The 26,369-nt window shown below is 43.9% G+C and overlaps 1 protein-coding gene across 1 annotated transcript in view; it reads right to left on the reverse strand.

Moving 5' to 3' along the window:
* The window catches only part of ttbk1a (tau tubulin kinase 1a), a 63,113-nt gene extending 37,381 nt beyond the window's left edge, over positions 1 to 25,732 (reverse strand). Inside the window, 6 exon segments of the mRNA XM_038714809.1 lie at positions 8,447 to 8,551; positions 11,133 to 11,273; positions 12,423 to 12,496; positions 15,666 to 15,813; positions 18,449 to 18,607; positions 25,606 to 25,732. Coding sequence (XP_038570737.1) covers positions 8,447 to 8,551; positions 11,133 to 11,273; positions 12,423 to 12,496; positions 15,666 to 15,813; positions 18,449 to 18,556 — 576 coding nt within the window. The 5' untranslated portion in view covers positions 18,557 to 18,607; positions 25,606 to 25,732.
* Positions 25,733 to 26,369: the final 637 nt, after the last annotated feature.

Consider the following 26,369-nt stretch of genomic DNA (forward strand, 5'->3'; position numbering starts at 1 on the left):
ATGTTCTCAGATAAATTCACACTGAATGGTGAAACTCGTCAGAGGAGTTTACGTTCAACAGACAATAATCCATTTTCAAGAGAACACATTTTGACACACACATCGGAAATGAAAGTTGATCTTTATATGAGCGCCATCAATTGCACCCACTGCTCCTGGGAAGCCCGCTATTTGCATGGATTGTGTTTGCGGGAGGTGTGTGAAGCTGTGAGAGCCACAATTGTTTCCATGACAATTAGGCTTATTGATGGTTGTGACGGCCCTGGACCATCAGCACTGCTGCGTTTGTCCTGTGGCAAAACAACGAAGCGTCATCACCACCGCGCTGCGTAAAGTCAGTGGTGAGATGACGTCTTATTAACCGCGCGTCGTCAAATAATTCAGAAACATTCTTCCTCTCCTGAAATCACAAGCACCTGCTGGCAGCTCCAACCACCTGACAGGCCTCTGGAGCTTTAAAGGTTCAGTGTGTGAGATTTAGCGGCATCTAGTGGTGAGGGTTGAGAACTGCAACCATCTATCCAGTCTACCACTGCCCTCTAACCTTTCAGAGAGCGCAGGACACCACAGTCCTTTATAAACCACACGTTAGATAAAGTTTATACAAACACTGAAAAGGGAAACACGTTGATTCTCTCTGTGATTATGGATCCTCGCCAAAACTGCCGCCAACAACAATATCTGGCCCGCTGCCAGATTACGGTGCTTTGATAGCGGCATTAAATATAAATGAATAAACACTTTGACAGCTGCTGAAATAGATCTCAGTCATGACAGTTACTCACATAATCACTTCCTCTTTAGTGGTTCTGCCTACAAAATAAAAGCGCAAGAAGCTTGTTTACTGTAATGCAGTATTTGGAGTTGAACTGAGCTTTTACTTTGAAAGAGTCTCTGAAAGAGCCGTCAGAGAACGTGATTCCCCTAAATGTTCTCTGCCTGGAGATACTGGGGAAATGAAAAGCGTCTGTAGGTTGATGGATGAGGATCAAACACCGAAACACAAACAGTGCAGCGCATGCCGTGACCTCAGAAACATGCGCTGCTGAATCTTTTTGTCGGAGAGAGAAAAAACAAAGTTGTCTTGAGGTGGAATCAAACCCTCAACCGACTGAGGAACACTGTACGACCCCTGCAGTATATTATTACTTCTTACGTGTTCAACACATAGTTATGGATCTTATATTGCATTTCTGTCCGTAGATCATCAGAAATATTACAGACTGGTCCTTTAAGAAGTTTTATAGCTTGCTTTTATACCTTAGTTTGAAAGTAGGAGTAAATTTCATGAATTGTCAGCACTTGAGAAGATAAAAATACATAATAAACCTGGTCATGTGACCTGATGTCAGGTGGGAGGAGCTTCTGTATTATCAGAGCTGATGTCACTCTGAGAGTGAGAAAAGAGAGGGGGAGGGGTAAACCGGGGGGGGGGGGGTCCTCTCAGATCATTGGACAGAAGCTGACTCAGCTGCAGAGAGAGAGAGAGGCTGGGAGTCTGAGGTCTCTCGCCCGCTGACGCATGCAGGAGCATCAAATATTCATCACTGCTGCAACAGAAGGAACGCAACACTGCAGGAGGAGCAGGGGGAGGGGGGGAGAGAGGGGAGAGAGGGAAAGAGGGGGGAGAGGGGAACGAGGGAGGAGGAGAGAGGGGGAGAGAGGGAACGAGGGAGGAGGAGAGGGGGGAGAGAGGGAACGAGGGAGGAGGAGAGAGGGAACGAGGGAGGAGGAGAGGGGGGGAGAGAGGGAACGAGGGAGGAGGAGAGAGGGAACGAGGGAGGAGGAGAGAGGGGGAGAGAGGGAACGAGGGGGGAGGAGAGAGGGGGAGAGAGGGAACGAGGGGGAGGAGAGAGGGGGAGAGAGGGGAGAGAGGGAACGAGAGAGGGGGAGAGAGGGAACAAGGAGGTAGAGACGGGGAGAGAGGGAACGAGAGTGGAGAGACGGGGAGAGAGGGAACGAGGGAGGAGGAGAGAGGGGGAGAGAGGGAACGAGGGAGGAGGAGAGAGGGGGAGAGAGGGAACGAGGGGGGAGGAGAGAGGGGGAGAGAGGGAACGAGGGAGGAGGAGAGAGGGGGAGAGAGGGAACGAGGGGGGAGGAGAGAGGGGGAGAGAGGGAACGAGGGAGGAGGAGAGAGGGGGAGAGAGGGAACGAGGAGAGGAGGGGAGAGGGAACGAGGGGGGGAGTGAGGGAACGAGGAGAGAGGAGGAGAGAGGGGGAGAGAGGGAACGAGAGTGGAGAGACGGGGAGAGAGGGAACGAGGGAGGAGGAGAGAGGGGGAGAGAGGGAACGAGGGAGGAGGAGAGAGGGGGAGAGAGGGAACGAGGGAGGAGGAGAGGGAACAAGGGAGGAGGAGAGAGGGGGAGAGAGGGAACGAGGGAGGAGGAGAGAGGGGGAGAGAGGGAACGAGGGGGGAGGAGAGAGGGGGAGAGAGGGAACGAGGGAGGAGGAGAGAGGGGGAGAGAGGGAACGAGGAGAGGAGGGGAGAGGGAACGAGGGGGGGAGTGAGGGAACGAGGAGAGAGGAGGAGAGAGGGGGAGAGAGGGAACGAGGAGAGGAGGGGAGAGGGAACGAGGGAGGAGGAGAGAGGGGGGAGAGAGAGAATGAGGGGGGAGAGAGGAAACGAGGGAGGAGGAGAGAGGGGGGAGAGAGGGAATGAGGGGGGAGAGAGGAAACGAGGGAGGAGGAGAGAGGGGGAGAGAGGGAACGAGGGAGGAGGAGAGAGGGGGGAGAGAGGGAATGAGGGGGGAGAGAGGGAACGAGGGAGGAGGAGAGAGGGGGAGAGAGGGAACGAGGAGAGGAGGCGAGAGGAAACGGGGGAGGAGGAGAGTTTTTTTAAATTTACGTCACCAGGCAAGTCAGTTAAGAAGAAACTTGTTATTTAGAACCACGGCCTGGCGAGAGGAGGACGTCCTCCTGAAGGGACGGACACACGGGAATAAGATAAAGAGGACAATCAGATTACTGATGAGACGATACAAGAAACATAAAACACAAACTCACTTCACAACAGGAAGCAAGTTAAAAGATAAACAGGCCGTAAGGTTAACGTTAGAATAGGTTCTAAACAACTGCAGACCTCTGAAACGTCTGCAGGAGATTTCCTGAAGGCAGATACGGAGATGAAAGAGTAGTTTTAAGATCTTCTGTAGGTCATTCCAGGGCGTGAGGAGCGACGGGAGTTTCACTTTAAGGCCTTGATATACTTTCTTTTAACTACGCATATCCTGCGTTCCTTTGGAGCGTGGGCTGAGCGCATCTTCACGTCCTCAAGATGTAGTTCAGCACATGAACGTGTATCAGGATCTGACGATGGCAGCAATGCAATGCAGGTCAGCAGCTGACTGAACAAAGGAGAATAACGGCGAGATGTTTTGAAGCTGGAGCTAGTCCACAATGACCGACATCTTTATGATGTCTCATTAAAATCACAAACCTCCTCGAGTGTCTTTTGTTTTCGGAAGTTACAGAGGAAGAGAGGATCCGGATCCTACTGGATATTCGTTTAATCTTCCAGATACGCGCAAAGTACGCAGGCAAGTATGTGAACAATGCCGTTTGAGTCGCCGCCGCTTAAGTATATCTGGCGTGCAATGGATAAGACGCCTGCCTTTGGTGTGAGAGACCCGGGTTCAATTCCCCACTGTGACCCATCCACCATTGTGTCCCTGAGCAAGACACTTAACTCTTAGGACATATAGAGCAATTGTAAGTCGCTTTGGATAAAAAGCGTCAGCTAAATGATTAAATGTAAAAGAGGAGGATGTGTGCAACAAGGTAAGGAGGCGCCTGACCAAGCAGGGTTTTTCAGTGGTCTTGTTTGGGGCACTTTGGCAAATCTGACGGTAGAGAACGTCTAGCAGCTCTGCAGCGCTCTAAAGCTGTGTTTCCACCAAAGGCACCCGGGACTTTTAGTCCCTGGATCTACTTCCAAGGAACCAAAAGCTTCCTTCAGCCCTTTGTTCTGTGTGTTTCCACGGCAGTCTGAAGACCTGCGAAGATCAGGCAAATTCACCAGCTGACGTATGTTCTTATGTTCTCAGATGTCCATGTGCGAAATGTAGACATGAACATCAGATTTGATGGAAAATATAACAAAAGAGATGAAGCTGCTTTATTCAGTGTCTTTAATGTCTTGTTTGTTTTGGAGAGGAGACGACCTCGGTGGTTATTCGTCTCATGGTAGAAACTTCCAGAACGTTCAACACCGAAGTAAAAAACACCTGAACAGAACACAAACTGAGCTAACGCTAGTCGCTCAGCGAGCAGCAACGGAACGACTTGTGAGCTATCTGATTTAAGGTTATTGGAGATATCACAGTCAACGGTGGATGAGACCAGCAGTAGCAGCAAAGCAGATTAAAAACATTAGTGTTAGCATAGATTAGAACTCGTGTAGATTAGAACTCGCGAAGATTAGAACTCGCATAGATTAGAACTCGCATAGATTAGAACTCGCATAGATTAGAACTCGCATAGAATAGAACTCGCATAGATTAGAACTCGCATAGATTAGAACTCGCATAGATTAGATCTAGCATAGATTAGAACTCGCATAGATTAGATCTAGCATAGATTAGATCTCGCATAGATTAGAATTCGCATAGATTAGATCTAGCATAGATTAGAACTCGCATAGATTAGATCTAGCATAGATTAGATCTCGCATAGATTAGATCTCGCATAGATTAGAACTCGCATAGATTAGAACTCGCATAGATTAGATCTAGCATAGATTAGAACTCGCATAGATTAGAACTCGCATAGATTAGATCTAGCATAGATTAGAACTTGCATAGATTAGAACTCGCATAGATTAGAACTAGCATAGATTAGAACTCGCATAGATTAGAACTAGCATAGATTAGAACTCGCATAGATTAGATCTAGCATAGATTAGAACTCGCATAGATTAGAACTCGCATAGATTAGATCTAGCATAGATTAGAACTCGCATAGATTAGAACTAGCGTAGATTAGAACTCGCGTAGATTAGATCTAGCATAGATTAGATCTAGCATAGATTAGAACTTGCATAGATTAGAACTCGCATAGATTAGAACTCGCATAGATTAGAACTCGCATAGATTAGAACTCGCATAGATTAGAACTCGCATAGATTAGAACTAGCATAGATTAGAACTCGCATAGATTAGAACTCGCATAGATTAGAACTCGCATAGATTAGAACTAGCATAGATTAGAACTAGCATAGATTAGAACTCGCATAGATTAGAACTAGCATAGATTAGAACTTGCATAGATTAGAACTTGCATAGATTAGAACTCGCATAGATTAGAACTAGCATAGATTAGAACTCGCATAGATTAGAACTAGCATAGATTAGAACTAGCATAGATTAGAACTCGCATAGATTAGAACTCGCATAGATTAGAACTAGCATAGATTAGAACTAGCATAGATTAGAACTCGCATAGATTAGAACTAGCATAGATTAGAACTCGCATAGATTAGAACTAGCATAGATTAGAACTAGCATAGATTAGAACTAGCATAGATTAGAACTAGCCAGGGTCGGACTGGCACAATAATTTAGGCCGGGATTTTGACTCGACCTCAGGCCACTTTGTTCACACAAACCACCAAACCGTTACTTTTACCCCGCGGGGTCGCCGCTTTAGCTGCTTCTAAGCTGCTTAGATCGTTAATACAAATATTAATGTTTAAACAAATGATCAATATGTCAGTGTGGACATGCTGCACATCATTAGTTACAGTTCATTTAACGGAAACAACGAGCCCCAAAGTCTAATTCTTATAGCTTTAGCGCTGTAACCTGCCTGGCTACAAGAGAGGAAAGGAGAAAAGTGCTGACTCCCTCAGTAATCTTCCTTCAGTCTGTGAGGGTCTGCCGATCAAAAGAATCAGCTTTTCATAAAAATGAATCCACGTTGTGAATCCTGTCATGTGAAGTCCGTCGCTCTCTGTCTGCTAACTTCTGCCACACTTCTCTTACGTTGCTGCCTTCAAAATAAAAGCCCATAAGCCGTCTGTCAGAGCTAAAACAAAATGAATGACGTGTATTTGATATTATTATTTATCATAGTAGTTTCAGTTCTGTGCAAAACGAATTAAAGGCCCGTCCCAAATATAGGCCGGGTCAAATCAGTGATTCTAGCAAATAAAAGGCTATTATTCAAAGTTTTAGTAGTAGCCTAAGTCCGCCCCTCAGATTTCCCATGATGCATAGCGGTGGAAGGAGTTTTGTTAAAATTTGCTCATAAGTTTGCCATTTGTTTGAAATACAAATGTGACTTTATGATTAACCTGTTAACACTCCAGCGGCGGCAGCTCGGTCTGTGCACACAGCTGCTATGTTAACTTCACGCTCATATGATCCACCGTCTGAAAGCTGAAGTCCTCGTGATTCGACCAACGCAAACCATTTCAAGATACCATCACCACAGCGCGTCCAATCAGCGCCTCTGTCAGACCAGGCAGGACGATCAAAAGTGACGCGACTCACAGATGAAGCCTCACAGTAACTTAATCCACCGATCGATTATATTCCAACAGAAACGTTGTCAAAGGTCCAGACGATCCAATCCAGTAAAGACATTTAGTCCAAAACACATGATTCCATCAGTAAATCCTCAGGGACGGCTGCCGCATCGCTTCAGATCTGCCGGCAGGCTCGTACGTCATTATAACCGGAATAACTCTGATCTGAATGTAAACAGCTACGACAGCTTGTATTCAGATTAGCCGCTGAACTCTGACCTTTCGACTGACAGCTGATCTGACCCAATAGGAGCTCACATGTCCCTTTCGCAGCCTCCAGCAGCCAATGAGAGCCCGCGCTGTGAGGAAGGGCCCCGTTATTTCCTGGGCAGGCCGAGCCAATAGAGCCGATGACTGGCGCTTCCTGTAGCCAATAAGATTCTGAAAATAACGACATCCAGCTTTAAGCAGGAAGTTCACGCGTCTGCGTGGAGCTGCCGGCTGATACGGAGCAACGACGACGCAGCAGCCGCCTGCCGCCAAGGGGGCGGGGCTGTTTTAGAAAAAACACGCTGAGACAGACACTCACCATTTTTCATGGTGTTGGTATGAAATGTAAACTTGTTCTAGGTAAGGCTTTCTGCTGCAGCCTACAGTGTTTCCCAGCTGAAGCTGTCTGCAGGCATCTGTTACTATTTTCAAGCGGATTTAAACTTATATTAATCAATTCCAGTAGCTCTTACAGTCATTCTGACTTTTGGGTCAGACTCTCCAGAGCGTTTCTTTCAGAGAAGCCCAAAACCAGACAGACACGCCAGATGGTTCAAGAACTACATTCAGTTTACTTTGGATCTGCCTTGAAGAGGTTAATGTATTTTAAAACCTGCCTGCTTAGAATATAATGTTTTTGTAGGTAATTGTCATTGTTGTGGTGGTTTTACCTTCGAAACCAGGAGTGAAGGGACTTTTTCATTTGATAAGAACAGCAAGTGTGAGTCTAGCGGTGCGAGTGAAGGAGGAGCGCTGTCTAGATGCAATTTTGTGACACAGTAAAAAGGTGAGGAGAGGTCAAGAGAGGAGATAAGAAACAAGAGAGGAGGAGGCTGCCAGTAAATGGAAGCAGCTCACGCACTCGCTGGTCTAAAAATATCTCAGCCTGGTGGAGAGACATCATAACTGAATGAGAGAGAGAGAGACTAACAGCAGACCTGATCGTTGACTGACGACCAATAACGTCATCTGGAGGCATTTTCACAATAAAAGCCTTCTTTCCATTCAACCCCCTTTAAGCAGCATCAGGTGAAACAATAAGACCTGATCAGTCCTTATTGATTCCTGTGAATCACTGACACATGCAGGACGTCTGGCTGTAATGTGCTGCAGTGCAGCGAACACACCCCGTCTGTCCGTCACACTTTTATTTAGTTTATTTTTTAAGCAGCTTTAAGGAGACTGAACCACAGATAACAGTACGTGTTGTGTATGGGAGACATTTCCTACCAAAACATTATGAGATTATATATGTAAAGAAATTATGCAAAAACAAAAATGATTAAAATATAAAATAATAACAAATAAAGACGTATGTTTTTTTGGATTTAAAATCTGTCTCAATACGGCGTAAAGAGATTTTAATGACATTTTTTTATTCAGTTTCTCACAATACTAATAATTAAAATCATAGAATTTAGAAATCAAAAGACGGCCTTTTATCTAATGATGATGAAAATATAAATCATTAATTTATATTCTGTTTCTAATTTTCATCTAAGTTTCCTTTTTTGTAATCCTGTCTTTTTACTCCAGTCCAAAGCCACTGTTGTGATTCGCTATCTCAAGTCTCTGTGAGTAAAAATCATTTTTATTTTCATTATTTCTGAATGTTCATCCATTTATGTGGGTGGCAGGACTGGTCTTCCGTACCACAACAGTCTGGAGTCACTTGTTACCGTCAGTGTGGATGTTGTGAACAAAGTTTCTTACCGGTCGGACCTCTCCGGTGGTGTTGGTGTACTGCCGCGCCAGACCGAAGTCTAGCATGTAGCACTTCCTGTAGGTGGAGGGAAGCCGGCCCATCGCAAAGTTTGACTGCAACAAAAGGGAAACGAATCAACTTTTGCATGTACGGTTAGATTTTCAAAATAAAAAAGAAACGTCACAGTGTGGTTACGTAAAGTCTACGAAACAACTTATGTTTAGGAAAAGATCAGGGTTTGGGTTTTATAGGGGAGACACGCCACTCATCCTCAGTACAACTCTAGGGGGAAAGCCCGTAACGGCAAAGATGGCAGCTATCCCACCCCTCCCGCTAGAAAGCCAATCGGCCGCTTTTGACAGCCAAAGCGGGAAACCTATTTCAGCCAATCGCGTGAGGTGGTGACGCATGTGCAGTAGAAGTAGAACCGGTAGGGAAAAAATGCATTTTAAACCTTATTTTGGGGCAAAGTCATCAAACTTTTTCAGCAATTTCTATCAGATTTTCCTGCTGATTCTATTCATCTAGGTTTTATGTCCCGGTGAGCAGAGAAAGTGCAGTTCTGGCTCTCTCCCCGTTCATTCACCTGGTCTTGTTAGTCCGAAATAGCTGCCGGGAGGCGTTGCCAAGATGGCGGCCTAGTGCCATAATAAACGCCGGCCTCTTGGGGTGAAAGCCCCAGTTTCTGACCCGTCCGTCCACCCCAACCACCTCCTGACTCTGACTTTTCTTCTATTTATTCTAGCCCTACTTGTAGCGTTGAACTCTGAGGCTAAAGCCTGGCACAAGTGTGGCTACTTGACGCGCTGGGAAAGACAATCGGCTCGTTTTCCCGCCTGTATATTTAAGTCAGTGTTGTTCCCTTGTCTTTTGTCGCCTTGTCTTCGTCTCTTGTCCGGCGTCCCTGCCTGCCTCCTGTGGAACTGGATTTGTCTGCCTTGTGTTCTGGGTTTGGGTCCAAATCCTTTGTTTTTACGGCTGCAAACAAGGAGACACTAGACAAGAAAGCTGAACTCACGCCGGATGCTTGAATCCTTTTTACAGATAGAACCTCTCTACGTTTAAGAAGTAAATAAAGTAAATGCTTGTAGTAGAGTTTTTGTTTTACTGACTCAGTACACAGTCCATGTAAAGACAAGACTGCAGGTCACGCCTGCGAGAGTGAACTGAACCAAACCACAGCGGGAGAATCTGAATAAAAAACTACTTTTTGTGACGAACATGAAAAACGTTCAGTTGAGTTCAAGTGGATCTCAGTGTGTGAAATGTGATTGCTCCTCCACTGTCTACACCGAGTCCTGATCCAGACTGAACTGAGCTAGCGAAGCCGAGGCTAAGCAGACGGTCTGACCTTCCCGATCCACAACACTCATCAGTGTTTGTCCTCCAGCTTTTGTTCCAGCTCTGCTCCTTATTATGTAAATATATTCAGCACCGTGCCCCGAAATCCTCTTAACCCCCACTCCTGTCCTCCCCGTTACCAGCTTCTGTTCAACGTTCAGACCTTCGTGCATCTTTCATATTCTGAAGTACCAAAAACATAAAACCAAATAAAACTTTTAATTTTGTCTGTGGACCTGGATGACGGTCATAGTTATCCAAGGAAGGTTAAAATTAAGGGCAGCTGGACTTGGTTGAAGATACTTAGGGTGCGGTTCGCCTGTGGTGTGAAAGCACACGAACCAACTGCAGGATTTTATGATTATGCAAATCATTCCCTGATTAATAGGTCAATAGCTGTTTGAAAAGGGGCCAGTTCTCTTTGTAGCCTACTTTGAGTCCATAAAACATTTGTGACGGCAATAAGCTCCGAATTATTACTGACAAGACGCCTCGTCTCCGTCCTGTTTTTACCTCATTATTCATAATATGTGGTCAATTTGGGGTCTAAAATTACTAATCATGCTTATAAGAACTTATTTCTTCATGAGCTCTTTGCGATTCAGATCAGAAACGTTAAAGTGCTGCGCAAACTTCTGTCACTTCAGAGGTTTGATTTCCCCACGTGGGTCCTGATGATGCAGGGTGAGCTGTCCAATAAACAAGCTACCTGTCAGTCTGCGTAACCTCATGGTTACTCCTCTTGGTTCGTTTGTAAACCTGTATCAATTTTTTTTCACTTGGTCACTTGGTCACTTGGTCAAATGGACCAAACTACAGGTGGGAAACCCCCCTCACCTGAGAGGCTTCTTCAGTTCTGACTGGCTGGCAGCTATTTATCCTTTGTGGGGTCGTTTTCAAGACGATCGATGCCGCTGGTTCGTTAGTGCTCCTGGCTGTTGTAACGACAGTCGTTATGGTCGTTAGAGCCACCCGAGGACGAGTGACATCCATCGGTGGCATCTTCACTCTACACGTTTGGCCTCAGGTGAGGCTGCAAACGATGGTCATTCAGACTTGGATCTCCAATGAACATCACCCAGGAGCACTAATGAACCAACGGTATCCATCATCTTCACGACGACTCTGCAGAAGATAAACAGCTGAGTTTCCGGTCAGAACCAACGAAACCTCCAAACGTCTTTGAGTATCTTCAATCGAGTCCACTTGCTCTTGATTTTAACCTTCCTTGGACTTCAAATTAAAAACTCCCATGAACAAGATCACAGACTGCCAATCAAATGCCCCCCCCACCACCACAGAAGAAAACAACAACCTCATTGGCCCTTTAAAGAAAAGCTGCGTTCACCGTACCGGTTTGATGTCGCGATGCAGGAAGCCCACTGAGTGGATGGCTTCGATGGACTCCAGGATCTGCTTCCCGAGCCGCAAGGTGGTGCTCATGGTGAAGGTTCCTCGGGGCTGACTCCTCCGCAGGTCGGCCAGGTTACGACCCTGCAACGCGATCATTAAACAACATGAGGAGGAAGTGTAGAGGAAGTAAACTGTGATGGTGCACACTTGTTTCTGGGAGAAGCATGGTGTTTGTAACAGGGTTCTATGGAAAAACTCCCTGGAAACGGTCAAAATGTAAACATGGCCAAAGCATGGAGACTGCCTGGGTATATCTTTATAAATTTTATCTGTATAACTGTTGTATTTTAGTTTTTTCATCAAATGTTCAGCTGCAGTTGTAGTCAAGGTGTAGTAGAAGACATTCAGGTGCATTATTATCTGCACGATCTTGGTTATGATGTGATGCTGCCTTTGAAATTTAAATGTTATAAGGCCGATGATGAAAATGTCACATTATCCCTTATTGCATCTGCACTTACTCTGGAATAGTAACATAAATATGTTTACCTACAACGCATTCATATTCCTGAGCTTCTGACCTATCAAAGGAGACCAGAAATATGCATGTGGACCTGATGGTTGAGCAGTTAATCCTGATTCAGTTTGGGTGTGTTAGTTTTTTCATGGGGACAGGGGCAGCAGAGGATTTTTACATTTGAACTGTTTTTGCCCAAAAATATAAGCGGGAGATCCTGAAGAGCCTTTTACATGTTAAAAAGAGTCAACAAAATGAAATAAGGGTTATCAGACAGGTGGGACCAAGTCATTGTTTTACAAATCAGACGGAAAGCACGAGACACATCAAGTTGACGGATCCCATTCATTTTGTACGGAGAGCAGGTGATCTGGCAAGCTGAGATAAACACGAGTCGTTGCCGCCAGGAATTTTGGGCCCCATGACAAAAAATCAAATTGGGCCCACATTGCATGTGATATATACGTATATACTGTGATATACACAGTATATATATTAAATTACCTACAGTTCTGTATCACCGCCACTTGATTACAAACATTAGATATGATCGATTTTTTTTGTTTGTGTGCAAGCTTCTCAAATAAATTGGCCTTCATGATGGGAAGAATAAAGTCTGTATCTACAGATGTCATTTAACGGGCATAATTCAGTCTAAATGAACGTATCAAACTGGATTATTTTAATATTGTCTGTAACTTACATGCAGGCTGAGGTAAGGTAATTTATATCCTTCACAATAAAAGCCTCAGTCTGTAGTCGTCCACGCTCACCTGAAGCTGCATGACCACGTAGTTGAATTTGTCGTTTCTCCCGCAGCCAATGAACTTGCAGACGTGGTTTTTACCTGGAAAGAAAAGGAAAATATTGTATGTAGAGATGTATTTCTAGTTATCTTAGTAGCATATTACCCAGCAGGCACTCTGTTTGCATTAAATCTCTGCAGAAACCTGTCGGGATAAAAATAAAGACGTTTCCAGCAGTGCTGGCCGAGACTTCTTGCAGCTGGAGAAACTCAGCAGGACAGTTAGTTTCTTTTGAAGGTCACCATTAAATAACCCGGCTGAATCCCTGCCAGTAACTAAGGATGAGATCGTCTCTTCGGTGCAGGTTTGTAGAGTTTATTTCACACACAAAGTAAGTGTGAGGGTGTGGCAGAAGCCTGTAATGACTTATACATTATGTACAGCCATACGAAATCACCAATACGTTTTAAATATTGGCATAAAAAAAATTGCGTAAAGTTAAAAATGCAGTGAAGCAGGAGCGATTGCTTTATTTAGAGCAGAGTGATCATTACTGAGCTTTTTGTAAACAGACGACACAGATGAATCGATTAATGCTAATTTTTATTCCATGATATTTAATAGAAAACTGACCACAGGATGTTTTATACAAAAGGAAGACGCAGCTTCCTGTCCTGGTAATCTTTGCGGTTGAACTGCTGCTCAAACAAAACCAAGTTGAGCTCCAGAAAATCTATTTCATTGTGACAGTAATGTTCAGGTTAGTAAATTATGAAAATAATAATTAGCAGCAGCCCAAATCTGTTAATTAAAAAACTCTGCTCCTGATATTTAGTTTCTATAATTCTACTAAACTGATGCACCTGAGCCTCGGTTTAAATAACTCTCCTGGCTGAAAGCTCCAGAATCTAGTAGGTTAAGAAAGCATGTTGAGGAACATGAAGAGTGACCGGTCCTCAGCTGGAAGCTCGAGCTGCAGTGACTCAGTGAAAGCAAACCGACCAATTGCTGCTGTAGTTCACCAGTGACATAACACTGTTACGCAATCTCCAGCATCATTTATCTCTAGCATTAAATCCAACATGTGGAAGGCTGGAGGACTTTAAAACATCACAAACAGGAAGAACTACTTTGGTTCTTGTGACTCGAACATCTCAGATGACAGAGATGTTCCAGTTCTCCAGACAGAGCCAAGAGGCAACAGCTGGAACTACAACACCCAGAAACACTGTGCAGCGTCAGTGAACTACGACCTCCTGTCTGTCAGTGAACAACGACGCTAAAGGGCTGACTTACACAGAAAGAGACACCAAACATCAGATTGTTTCTCTCCAGGTTCTGACTTCAGTTTGAATCCGTCACAACTGATTTCCCTTCCAGCTGGATTTCATTTCAACAACACAAACAGGATGTTTTTAGCCAAAACCTCCGACCCGTCCATCCTGAAAGTTTAAAACTAGAGTTGCAGATATTATCGGCCGATATGAGCTAACTGCCGATAAATCGGTACGGGAGTTTATATCAGCCGAGAAACAACGATTAAAAAAAGAAACAGAGAGACGAAGACACATCCTTCAATCCAACCCGTTCTCACCCCCCGACTCGCCACATATGGACACATGGTCAAGACCCATCGGCGTCAGTTTGTAACACACTGGGGATCCGTTTAACGCCATACTTCAGCGCAAGGGGGGAAGCCCTGTAGCGTTGGTTCGTATCCCCGGTGAAACAAAAAGTCAACATCAAATATTTTTATTGAAATTACGCGAGTTACGTAAATTGCGTAAGTTACGCAAGTTCACTTACGTGTTAACTGACGTACGAAGTTATTTTAACCCAAACCATGATCTTTTCCGAACCTTAACCAAGTAGTTTTTGTGCCTAAACACAACCAAACTGCAACGTTTCACAACTTTAATAACATGCCCTTTCAAAATGGCGATGTTTCAAAACGCTGGCGTTTTATTTTGAAAGTCTAACCAAACGTTGCATATTCATTGTTGCTAAGCGTTGCTAACTTGAGCGCGGAGCCCTAAACGTCTAAAAATCACGTTGTTTAATCACGTTATGAGTGTTGTTGCATAGTTAGTCCAACAGAGGGCGCTCTGCAACACGTGTTGATGATGAACGCCACGAATCCACCACAAAACACAGAAATCAGCCTTTAGTTAAAAGTACTATTTATAGCTATGAAAAAAACATTTTTTAAAACTGCGTTATGTCGTGTTTACTTGGTGAGGTCTCATAACTACACCAGGTACCGTCACAAAGCTGGTGTCACCAGAGCACCCAGTTATCCCAGTGGGCGCGTCGCTCGGTGGCCGCTTGATGTCAGCAGCTGGAGCGGCGAGACAGCAGACCGTAGGTAGAAGATAAGGAGGTTGTGGGTTTGGCTAGCTGGCTTTATTAGCTCTACCAGATGCTTTTTGTTGAAACATTTAATAAAATCGACACGCTCGTCAGTTTCACTTTTCCTCAACTGATGAATCACAGCCTGCATGGGGCGGGACATAAAAACAGAGTGACGTGCTACAAATGTTGAACTCATTCTGCATGAATGGTTTTTAGTTTGTTAGATTTGGCTTATTATTCGAATTGGTTGGCATTTATCTATATATTTATGAAATGTAAAGTTTGGTTTTGGGATTATTATTATTATTATTTTTGTTATTGTTGTATTTTGCACGCTATTGGCACCTGCGCAGGGACTGCAGATGGGAATTAGCTTTTAGCTAAATCTGGTACAGTACATATACTGTGCATTGTCCCGGTTAAATAAATAAAAAAGATTTAACTTTTTATCTAATGTCATTATAAAAGCTTCGACAGATTTTTAAGGCCAATGCCGAGTTTACCTATCCAAGGGTCTTCACTTCCATATTTTTCACACCATAGCTGAACACAAAGAGAAGGAGCACACACGTAGTATAAATATGTGTATAGTAAATAGTTTGTTAAACTGTGTGTTACTTGAAGATTTTTCAGTGTGCTCCTTGGGGGGAAAAGGTTAGCGAAGAGCCCTGTACACAAAACAGACATCAGGGATAATCGCTGTTTATGTTAAGATTTTAAAATCTTTAAAAAATCAAAATCAGTCGGGCTCTATTTAAAACCCCACAATTTATCTCTTACTTACCCTTTAGCCCCACCAGCTCTGTTCCCTTTTTACTGAATAAAATAAAAAATAAAACACATTTCCCACCAAACATCAAACTAACGCTCGGATCTAATCGCCTGAAATGGTTTAAATGTGTGTTGATGGCGTCTCACCCTGCAGCTTCTTCAGCACCGCCACCTCCATCTTCAGCACCTGCTTGGGCTGCTGGGCCGACTCCACCTTCAGCGCCACGTTCTCCCGCGTCAGCAGGTCCAAGGCCTCGTAGATCTCCCCGAACCCGCCTCCACCGATCTTCTTCAGCTGGGACACAGGAGGCAGGACAGACTCTGGATCAGTTCATCTCTCCAACATCAACCAAACACAGGAATAAAATCTCTTCTGGTTTCAGCAGCCAGTTTCCTTCAAATAGTTCGTCCCTGTATCTTCCTATGCTTCCCTCTCTCCACTCTTTTTCTCTGAGATTATTAATAAAAATAAGAAACATTTAATAATGGACACACACAATGGATCACTGTTGATAGACTGACCCCACCCCACATCATCAGTTCCTCCTGTCCGCCAACTCAATGACTTGGGTGAAAAAGTTTGACTCACCTGAGCCTCTGTATAAGACTCGTTAACGAGTTTGTCCAGGCTTCCCATAACGACACACATGACCGTTAACTAGGGCTGAACGATTTAGGAAAAAAACCTAATTGCAATAAAAGGTTTGGTATCTTTCGATATCGATAATTATCACGATAAGTCAAAAAATCGTTATTTCTTCCAAGTTTAAAGGCTGATGAGTGAAAGTTGAAGAACCCAGATAGTTAATTGTGATTTAAACTCTTCTTTGTGGTCAGAACAAACACTTGATTACAATCTGTGGATCACTTCACAAATCTGAGGCAGAACATTGAAAACCATTAAGATAAAACCTTTGTCAAAAAAATGCACGAGAAAAATTAAGTAAAAGCTTTTTTTCAGTCATTTTTTCTCAACAAAATAAACATCGGTCCCTAATAAAATAAAATAAATACCATAAATAAGTAACCTCTTTTAGCCTCAGTACTATATAACCACAGGCCCATATCAAAACGTACCTTTTTTAGGAAAGATCATTGAAAAAGGTTGTTTTTCAGCAACTTTACATTTTTCTGGTGCAAAACACTTCTTTTGATGCCTTTCAGACTGGACTTCGAACACACCACGGCACTGTCAAAGTTTTAAACCATTCATCTGAGCAGTGACATAAATGTCGGATTTGGTATTTCTGGATCTCAAAGCTGCATTCGACACTCCTGACCATAAGATGCTGCTCCAGAGGCTACTACTACTTTCTGACACTATGCTAAACTGGTTCAAATTATAGCGACAAGATAGGGACGGCTTTCTGTCACCTGGTAATCATGAATCTGAGCCAACAAAAATCACACGTGGAGTTCCTCCAGGTTCCATTTACAGGCCCCTTCCTCAGATTATGGGACATCTTATGCAGACGACACCCAACTCTACAGAACAGTGTCACAGTGTCAACCACATGACTGCGGTCCTTTACGTTTGCTGAGTAAGTGCGTTTTAAAAGAGTGGATGTGCCAGAACTTTCCATGAAGAAGAAAGATTACAGTCGGTGTTCACCTCAAATCCACGACACTAAAAGCCAGAACTCTTGGTGAAGATATGGACTTAAATTTCATCAGCTGCATAAAGACAAAACAGAATTAAAGGATAGACGAACATGTTTCTTCCCAGCAGGCAAGTTCTCCACAGGTCTTAGTAGTAAGAAATCAATCCTCTGAGAGGACCACATTACACCGGTCCTTAAATCACATCACTGGCTTCCTGTGAGTCAAAGGGAAGATTTTAAAATCACACTGAATGGTCTCAGGCCTGAATAAGTCTCTGAGTTACCAGCTGGGTGTGAAGCAAACAGAGCCCTCAGGTCATCTGCAGCAGCATATGAAGCAGCTTTTGGTTTCTATGCTCTCCACCTGAGGAACAAGCTTATTATATTTGCTTTAACTTTAGTTTTTATTGTCTTTTAAATGCAACTTTTTCCAGATGCACAAGTGAAACCACAAAGTAAGAGAGAAGAAGATCTGTTTTTTAAGCAGTAATTAATTGATTAGAAAATACAGAAATCATTTATTTAGAGAACTTCCCCTTTTCAGTTTATTGTGTATACAGCATATATTATATATATATAATATAGTGTGAGTGTGTTGAATCTCGGCGTTTCAGTGGACAGTAAATTGATCAGTGAAGTGTGCAAACAGCCTGCAGGCTCAATGCTGCGATCTGATTGGCTGAGACAGGAGCTGCATTATGTAACTTATTTTTTCAGAAACCAAAGCACCACAGCGCCGGTTTATATATAATATATAATCTGTTTTAGTCACATGTTCTTTACACGTATCTAGTCAAAGGTGTGTTCAGTTCAGGTGGTGGAGCTGAGAGCAGCGACTGTCTGCTGCAGAGTCTTATAATTTTTATGGGATTTAGAGATGAGAAAGAGTTTCGACTGTGATGGATTCCTGATCTGCAGCCTGGCTGGACTCACGTCAGGTCCACAGACCTTTAACCTTGTGAATATAAAAATATATTATTTAGGTAGATGGAATGAGGATTGTTCCTCTCCCAGTACATTTTCTCTTTTGTCCTTTATTGAGAGTGCACTGGTAGCTGGAGAGGTGCCAGTTCATCCTCTGACTGCTGCACAGCGGCCGCCCCCTGCTCCCAATTAGGATGGGTTATGTGCATAATTGAATGTGATCAATAAAGATGATTATTATAATTTTATGTCATTTGTTTGATGGCTTTTACGAAATAAATTAAAATTATAAATTAAAATACAGAAACAATACAATTTCTTAAAAAATAGCACAATGAAATTTCAAACAGTAAAATCTGAAATAAAACAGATGAATTTCAGCAGAAGCTGATCTTCCCGACTCACCACTTTCCAGCGGTCTTTGACCATGCAGTTTGGCGGCAGGATGTCGGCCTGCTCGGACGTCCCGTTCATGTTGGCGTTGTCCTGGAGGCCGGGGACTAGGCACTGCATCTGCCAGCCAGACAGAACACGAGCAGCTCCCAGCTTAAAAGAGCCATTTATCTGTGAGGACAGGGGGGAGTGGGAGGGGAGAAAACAGAAGGGGGGGGAGGCAGAACAGTCAGTGGATTAAAACCAGCACCTTGTTACTGGGAGGCTCCCAGTCTAACCACACCTCTGAGCAGTCCAGTATAACAACAGGCATTAGAGATGGCTGGCTGCCATTAGAAGCCATTCTTCAGCTGGATCAGGCTACAGGCCGGTGGGGTGGGGGGGGTTTGGGTTAGGGGGTGTGATGGTATTTGCAGTAACTGCAGCAAATATCATGTGTGCAGAGGAAGCAGCTGGACGCTCTGCGCTCATCCTGACTGCAGCTGCAGGCACGATGCTGCGACGGCCCGGCGGCCACCGACTCCACCGAACCATCAGACATCAGCACATCTGAACTAACAACCATCAGCACGGCTCAGCTACACGATCTACGAGCTCTGAAGGGACTCAGACAGAACCAGAACAGTCTTTAACCTTATTTTACTGCACGTTAAAGGAACCATCTGACACTCAGTGAAGTCCTCTTCTTCTCTTTCCCTCTGAGAGTCAGATGTTCAGCTCGATGCCACTCTCATGTCTGTACACTAAACATGAAGCTAAAGCCAGCAGCCAGTTAGCTTAGCTTAGCATTAAAGACAGGAAACGGGTGGAAACAGCTAGCCTGGCTCTGTCTAAAGCTCCCTGATTAACATGTTGTGTCTCATTTGTTTCATCTGCAAACAAAAAAACAAAAATTCATCATTTTACGGAGTTCAGTTTCAGTTAGCAGTCAGTGTTTAATGCTAAGCTAAGCTAACCAGCTGTTTGGCTGTTGCTTCATATTTAGTGTTAAGACATGAGAGTGGCATCAAGCTGAACATCTGACTCTCAGAGAGAAAGCATGACGAGGATTTCAAATTAATCAAGGCAACTGATTCTGAAAATGGTTGAACCTCAATACTTTATCAAAAACTGTGAATTAATGAAAGCTGGTGTCAAATGTCTGCAGTCCAAAAGTTCAGCAAGGCTTTATCTTACAAGTCTGTCATTTCTTAGAGACAGAGGTTCATCTTCAGAGAGAAAAGACTTGTTTTGGTGTTTTATCAGCAGCGACAGCAAACAGCAGCCAGATTCATTTTGGAGCGCAGTGATAAATAACACGTATTTAGGTATTTGTTTCGTCAAAGAAGCTAGCCACCAAGTTGTTCGTTTTTTTGTTTTTGCCCTGAATATGGCCTGGCAGGTAGTGTGCACTCCTTCCCAACAAGCTCCATAAAATGAAAAGGTTTGATGGAGTCTGGGTCGAAGGTTAGAAACGGATTTCTGAGAGCGCATTCAAACCAGAACAGTCCGCTAGTTCACTTGCTTTGGTCAGGACCAAATACAATGTTGATTTTTGCCCTTTTTGCAAGTGAACCGGAATTTGTATACAAAACCACGTGTGCTCAAGTCATCTATTCATTGGACAGAAATTGTGCAGCGGGGAAAAGTAGAAAGCAAATTGAACTATATCATATAACGAACCATACAGAGACCATCTCTTAGCTGGGTCTCGGTACGGTGATTTGGTTTGCACCTGAGTGCGACTGCTGTATTCACACCTGCGCAAATGATCCACATCCAGGCGGGAAAACCAACTCTAGTGCGGTTCAATCAAACCAAACAAAACGGGTACACCATGAGATTTGATTTGGAGGAGCTTGTTGGGAACCGATCGGCCCTGGAGTGATCTCTGCCTGAGAGGACGACTTCAGGGGAAAGAAGTCCCACAGACCTCTACATGTTTGGAAAACGTTGACTTGTTGAGGTCTGTGTTTGAGACTATTTGACCTGAGCTCAAAGAGGTTACACTACACTTTAATATTTTATATGAAAAGGGTGTTTCTGATTTTTTTGGCCGCAGCGAAGGCTGAAACGTGGACGCTCCTGCTAACAGGTGGGGACTGGCTGAAACTGGGTTCTAATTCCAAGTAAGTACTGAAAACCTGGTGGAGCCGATTAGCCTGAACTAGACAACGATCAACTCCTGAACAGTGAGTATGGATCAGTAGTGGCCCTGTTCAGCAGGCCGGTGCCTGAAAGTACATCCTTCTGTAACCACCGGTCACCTTAACGCGGACCTGGACTCTGATACAACATATCTGCCATGAATGGTTATCAGGCTCCAGCGGATCCGTGGCGTAATTTTAAAGTGATGCATGTCAGTCCTCAAACCATGCTGTTCTGCATGCAAGGCCACGGGCCGTCATCAGTGCATGCAGAGCTCAGGCGGACTGCAGGTATAATGAAGAGCGTCCGCTGGGCTTCCAGTCAGACCAGCTCTGACAGAGGACTGGACGGACTGGGGAGGAGGCTTCTCTGCACCTGCAGTGATACAGCTCTGTTACACAGCAGCACAATCATCATCATCAGCTGACCAGCAGCTGGGAGTCACTGTAACACTGGAGATGTAGTGAAACCTGCTGCAGGCCTCAACACGCTGCTGAGCCGCCAATCACTGCGGAGGGCGGGACCACAGAGTTCCCCTGAATACACCGCAACAGCCTAGAGAGTAACCGGCCAATCAGATCTGCTATAATATACTAATACAATAGTATTATATATTGTTATTTAGTGCAGTAGAGAGCTCAACAGAGGTATGATCTAAGCAGCTCAGGCAGGTGCTTTTATTTCTCTACGTGAAGTCACACCTGGCCAGTAAAAGGTTCAGGTTTCTAAGTGGAAATAGGCTTTTAATTGAAGTTTTATGGTATATCTGAGCCATCACACTCCCGGGGAACCCGGTAGATCCGACGCTGCTGGACACCCGAGCTTTGACTGCAGGCAGGGACAAAGCTCGACGTGTCGACGACGACGCAAACTACAATTCATCAACAATGAGAAGGATTCAGTTCAAGAAGAAGCTAAACTATCGTTTGGTTGGAAGTCCGTGGAAAAGGTATCACTCGCAACGGTTTATGGGATGAGTAGTCCCTTCACTCATTTAAATAATTATTTTGTACAGTCTGTACCTTTTTGCTCCTATTCAGATTTTTTATGGTCAGGATTAATTTAGTAGCAGGTTGGATCGTTTCAAGGCTTAAAACTCTTTATATAAGAAAAGTCAATGGATTAAATAGTTGGGGGATTTACTTGGAACTGGAGCCGTATAAAAAGTGTTCGGCCACTGTTGAGCTCTACAGTTAGCATAGAGGACAGTTTAATGTTTAATATTCTAATATTCTAAATATACAGTATCTCACAAAAGTGAGCACACCCCTCACATCTTTGTAAATATCTGATTCTATCTTTTCATGTTTCAACACTGAAGAAATGACTCTTTGCTCCAGTGTTCAGCTGGTATAACAGTGTAAATCTGCTGTGCCCTCAAAATAACACATCACACAGCCGTTAATGTCTAAACCGCTGGCAACAAAAGAGACTAATGACTTAAAAAATGTATAATATGATATATACAGCACAGTGTAGTACAGTATAACATAGTGTAGTATGGTATTTGTACATGTAGCATAGCATAATAAAAGTTTGTATATAGTATTTGCACTACAGAAAAATAGGTTTATATGAATACTATTTTATTATCAGTTTAAGTAATATATCAGTATATTAAAGTACAGTATAGTATTTGTACGTACAGTAGTATAGCAATGTATATATGTTTGTATATTATTATCAAAACCAATGTACGAGACGGTATAGTTTTATATAGATAGAAGTACAGTATATATATATGGTGTTTTATATTATTGTATTTTTGCACTGTAGTATAGCAAAGCATAGGTAAGTAGAGTATACTACTTATATAGTACAATATGTAGTATACTATATATAAACACATGTTCAGGATGAATACAAACAGGGATTATAGACACAATGCTAGAAATAAATAATCTTAAATTATTGGCCCATGGTTGACCCCTGACCCCTGACCTATAGGACGGTATTATTATTATTATATAGAGATGTTGAGAATGAACAGTGGAGTGTAGAAGAGAGGAACTCTGTGGTCCAGCAGCGTCTCAGCAGCAGATCAGAGAGAAACATCCTGACAGACACGTTCTACCTTCAAACCTCAGTCTGCCCTTCTTCTTCTTCTTCTTTGCCTACAAACTCTTACGGGGGTGGGGGAGAGGAGAAGGGGGGGAGGAAGGGTGCTCTGCCAGAAGCCAGATTTGCATCATTCCACTTTTGACCCGATGAAGTCAGTCAGAGCTCACCATAGTTCTGAGCTCCCGGAAAACCTGACGGCTTACAACAAATCCTGAGCGGGACAAAGCCCTTCCTGTTCCTGTGTTAGCCTACAAGCCAAAACAGAGGGCACAGTTAACCAAGACAGCGAGGAAGAGGAGGACGGCGACCGGTCCGACCTGCACACACACGCTCAAACAGTGACATCACAGAGGGGGGCGGAGCATGGAAGGGCGGGCCTTCATACACCGAGAACAGCAGCTTCAGATCCTGGTGTCTCCAACGCACCTGGATTCATCCACCTGGTTCACCTGAAGCCACGTTCACAGAGACACTGCGAGGTCACGCTGAAGGCTAAAGGCGCTTTGGTGACCCCGTTTCCTGTAGCGCCACCCTCGGGACACACGTCACACTGTTTGTCATGTGTAATAATCATATAAAGTTTAAACCTTTAGTCTGGTTCAGGTTTGCCAAGATAGAAAAATAAGAAACGCTACATATCACTGAACACTGCCAAGACAGAAGGAGTCAACGTTTGCTGCTTCGTCTCGTCAAAGGCTAACTACTGTTACAGTCGAGCTAACCGCTAGCACGCTAGCCAGCGGGGAACATGTTAACACTAGCCAAACAGAATATTCCTCGGAGCTTCTTTTTGTTTTCTGTGTTCTCAAACCGTTACCTGCCCCTGACGTGTTCTCTGGATTATCCATTGTGTTAAAGAGGTCATATTCTGCTTTTTCCATTTTGTTTTATTGTGGTATATGTTTTTTTTGTGCATGTAACAGGTTTGCAAAGTTAAAAAAAGCCCAAAGGGAGTTCCCGTCTCCCACAGAAAACTCTGCTCCTGAACTGAACACAGCTGCGTTGTAGTCCAGCCTTTACTTCCGTAACTTCTCTGCGTCACTATGTAACACGCGGCGTAACGCTCGCCTAGCGGCTAGCGTGGCTCGCCCTCAAACTAAGCTAGTTAAATATTAAATTAAAATTATATTAAAATGTTATGAAAGATAAATGTGTTACGGATTAATAACCAAACATTCCCAACTCGTCACAACCCTTGGCGTCGCTTTTAAACATCCTTCGGCGTAATTTATGGATGCATAGCCACGTCGTTAAAACAAAACGACTGGTTTAAATTGTGAATGTTGTTCACATTCTTAAATGGTTCGGTCAGGTTTAGGCACCAAAAGTACTTTAGTTAAGTTAGGTCTAGAAAAACATCACGGTTTGGTTTCCTTACGTGACTTTACTTACGTACGTTAAGGAACTTTACTTACGTAACATGTATCAAATAAAACCACTCACAGTTGACTAGCGGTGGGAATCGCAGGGTACCTCACGATACGATACTCGGCTCTCGACACCGATAATATCACGATACAGCAATTCTGCGATAATCGATATATCGCTAGACAATCCTAAAATGATACATCACGATATCTGTCCATTAACGCAAAAATCCCGCAAATCCAAACTGTTAGCAAACAGCACAGTTCTGCAGCACAAGTTTTTCCGTCCGTAAATTAAAACTACAGAGAAACTATGGAAGTATTATAAAAACATGTGTGTTTATGTAACTTTGTGCGCTGTTGCTTTGTGCCGGGGCACAGCGATGTGGTCGTGTTGCGATTGTCTTGGTGGACGTCACGATATGACTGGGATGCTGTTTGGCGATGTCGTGATCTCGGTGGCGTTCTAATGAACTAGACTTAGCAAATGTATTAATTACTGTATTGTTATTAACCCCGACCTGCCAACAGGACTGCAGATGTGAATTAGCTTGAAGCTATAATCTGGTACAGTGCATCAAATGGTAACGTTTGTGTTTTACCGTACGCTAACAATTCTTTACAAAAGGCACATAAAAATGCAAATTCACTGAATTAGAAAATGGGCAGAATGTGACCTTTTAAGAAAATCACAGAGTTACTGAAACGACCTCTCTGACCTACAGCCGCCTAGCTCTGTCGCTAACGGGACGAGCAGCTCGCAGTTTAACGCCGTATCAGCGCGACGTCCTCCCGTCAGGGTCCAGATGTTGTGATGCGTTACATAAAAATACCAGAAAGTTAAATATTTAAATATGTAAAGTAAGATTATTAAACACTGTAATTTGAATGTGATTATCTTTATGTACTTTATTCTAAATTACTTTATTTCTTCTGTGTTTGTGTCAAGAAAAATCTGAACGTAATAAATTAAAAAAACAACAAACACTGACGGCTCAGATTCACAAAATCACACCAAATAAAATTCAAGTTTCTAGAAAAGGATTGTTATTGTTGATGGTTTCCACACTGTGTAAATTATTTATGAGCTGTGTCATGTGACTCTGCTGTGTATGTAAAAATAACAAATATATATAATATAAATAATAATTGATCTGGTAATAAAAAAGAAAAGGCAATCTTAAATTTACAACAACAAACTCTGGCTGCTCAGAAACAATAAAGAACACACCATTAAATTAAAGTTAAATCAGCTTTAAACATAAAAAATGTTTTGTTGTTTTCTTGATATTTAAAATAATAAAATATAAATAACCCCCCCCCCCCCCCCCCCCCATATTGAATCTTTTCCTCTCTGCAGTGCACAGTCATGGGTCCGCTGTGCGCATGCGCACCATCACATCCCAATCAATAAATCTGACCCGGGTTATGGATCAAAGATCGGTCCCGTGACCCCCTCGGTCCTGGTCTACATGCCCACCAGGCCACGTTTTGATCAAACATCCCTGATACGGATCAATAATAAATTCACTTCCGTTCACGCATCACTGCGGGACTCACACACACCCACTGATCTCTGTAGTCCGGACCAGAGCTGGTCCGGATCAGGCCTACCTGGCGCACCGTCCGCTCCTTTTCCGCCTTTTGGGAATCTTCATCTGGGATTTTATTTCGGCACAAAACGTCCTGGTCCAGAAAACCCACCGTTCCTGTAAAGGGGGGCCGGGGTTTGGGCCTCAGACTCCCGCAGGACTACACCACCATTTAATTCTCCTCTAACAGTCCCCGATATCAAACCAGACCGGGTCCGTCCTCAGCAGAGCAGACCCGCTGCAGGACCGGGACGCACCGGGTCCAGAAGGAAACGAAATAATAGATGTTACCCCCCCCCTCTGAGTCCAGGAGCGCTCGTTAAAGCCTGTCCGGGTCCGCTGCAGCTGGGGAGGAGGAGGAGGAGGAGGAGGAGGAGGGTGGGAGGATGCGGACCGGTCCTCCTCCTGATGGACCGGGTCTGGGACTCAATCCCGGCACAAACCCAAATCCAGAAGCCCGGCTGAGGCTGACCCGGGCCGTCTCTCTGAGGCGGTCTGTGGGTGTCGGGTTCTCCGGCTCCAGCCTGTTTGTCCGCACTGCAGCTCCGCATCCACCCGCGTCAACCGCATCACGCAGCACAACATCCGGCTGTGACTTTCACAATAAAACGCCTCCGTGAACAAAGAACAACCGGAAGTTTGGTTTCTTTTACTTTGTTAATTTAATCAATATTTTAATATTGTTTAAATGTATATAATGTTTATTTTAAACAATAAATCCACCAGCTGCTGAGTTAAAAAACACCGGAAGTCAAAGGGTTTTACAGCCTAACCAGTCATTTCAAA

This window comes from Micropterus salmoides, unplaced genomic scaffold (assembly GCF_014851395.1).
Source record: "Micropterus salmoides isolate LMB-PRFRI ecotype aquatic unplaced genomic scaffold, ASM1485139v1 Ms_hic_scaffold_12, whole genome shotgun sequence".
Lineage (NCBI taxonomy): Eukaryota > Metazoa > Chordata > Actinopteri > Centrarchiformes > Centrarchidae > Micropterus > Micropterus salmoides.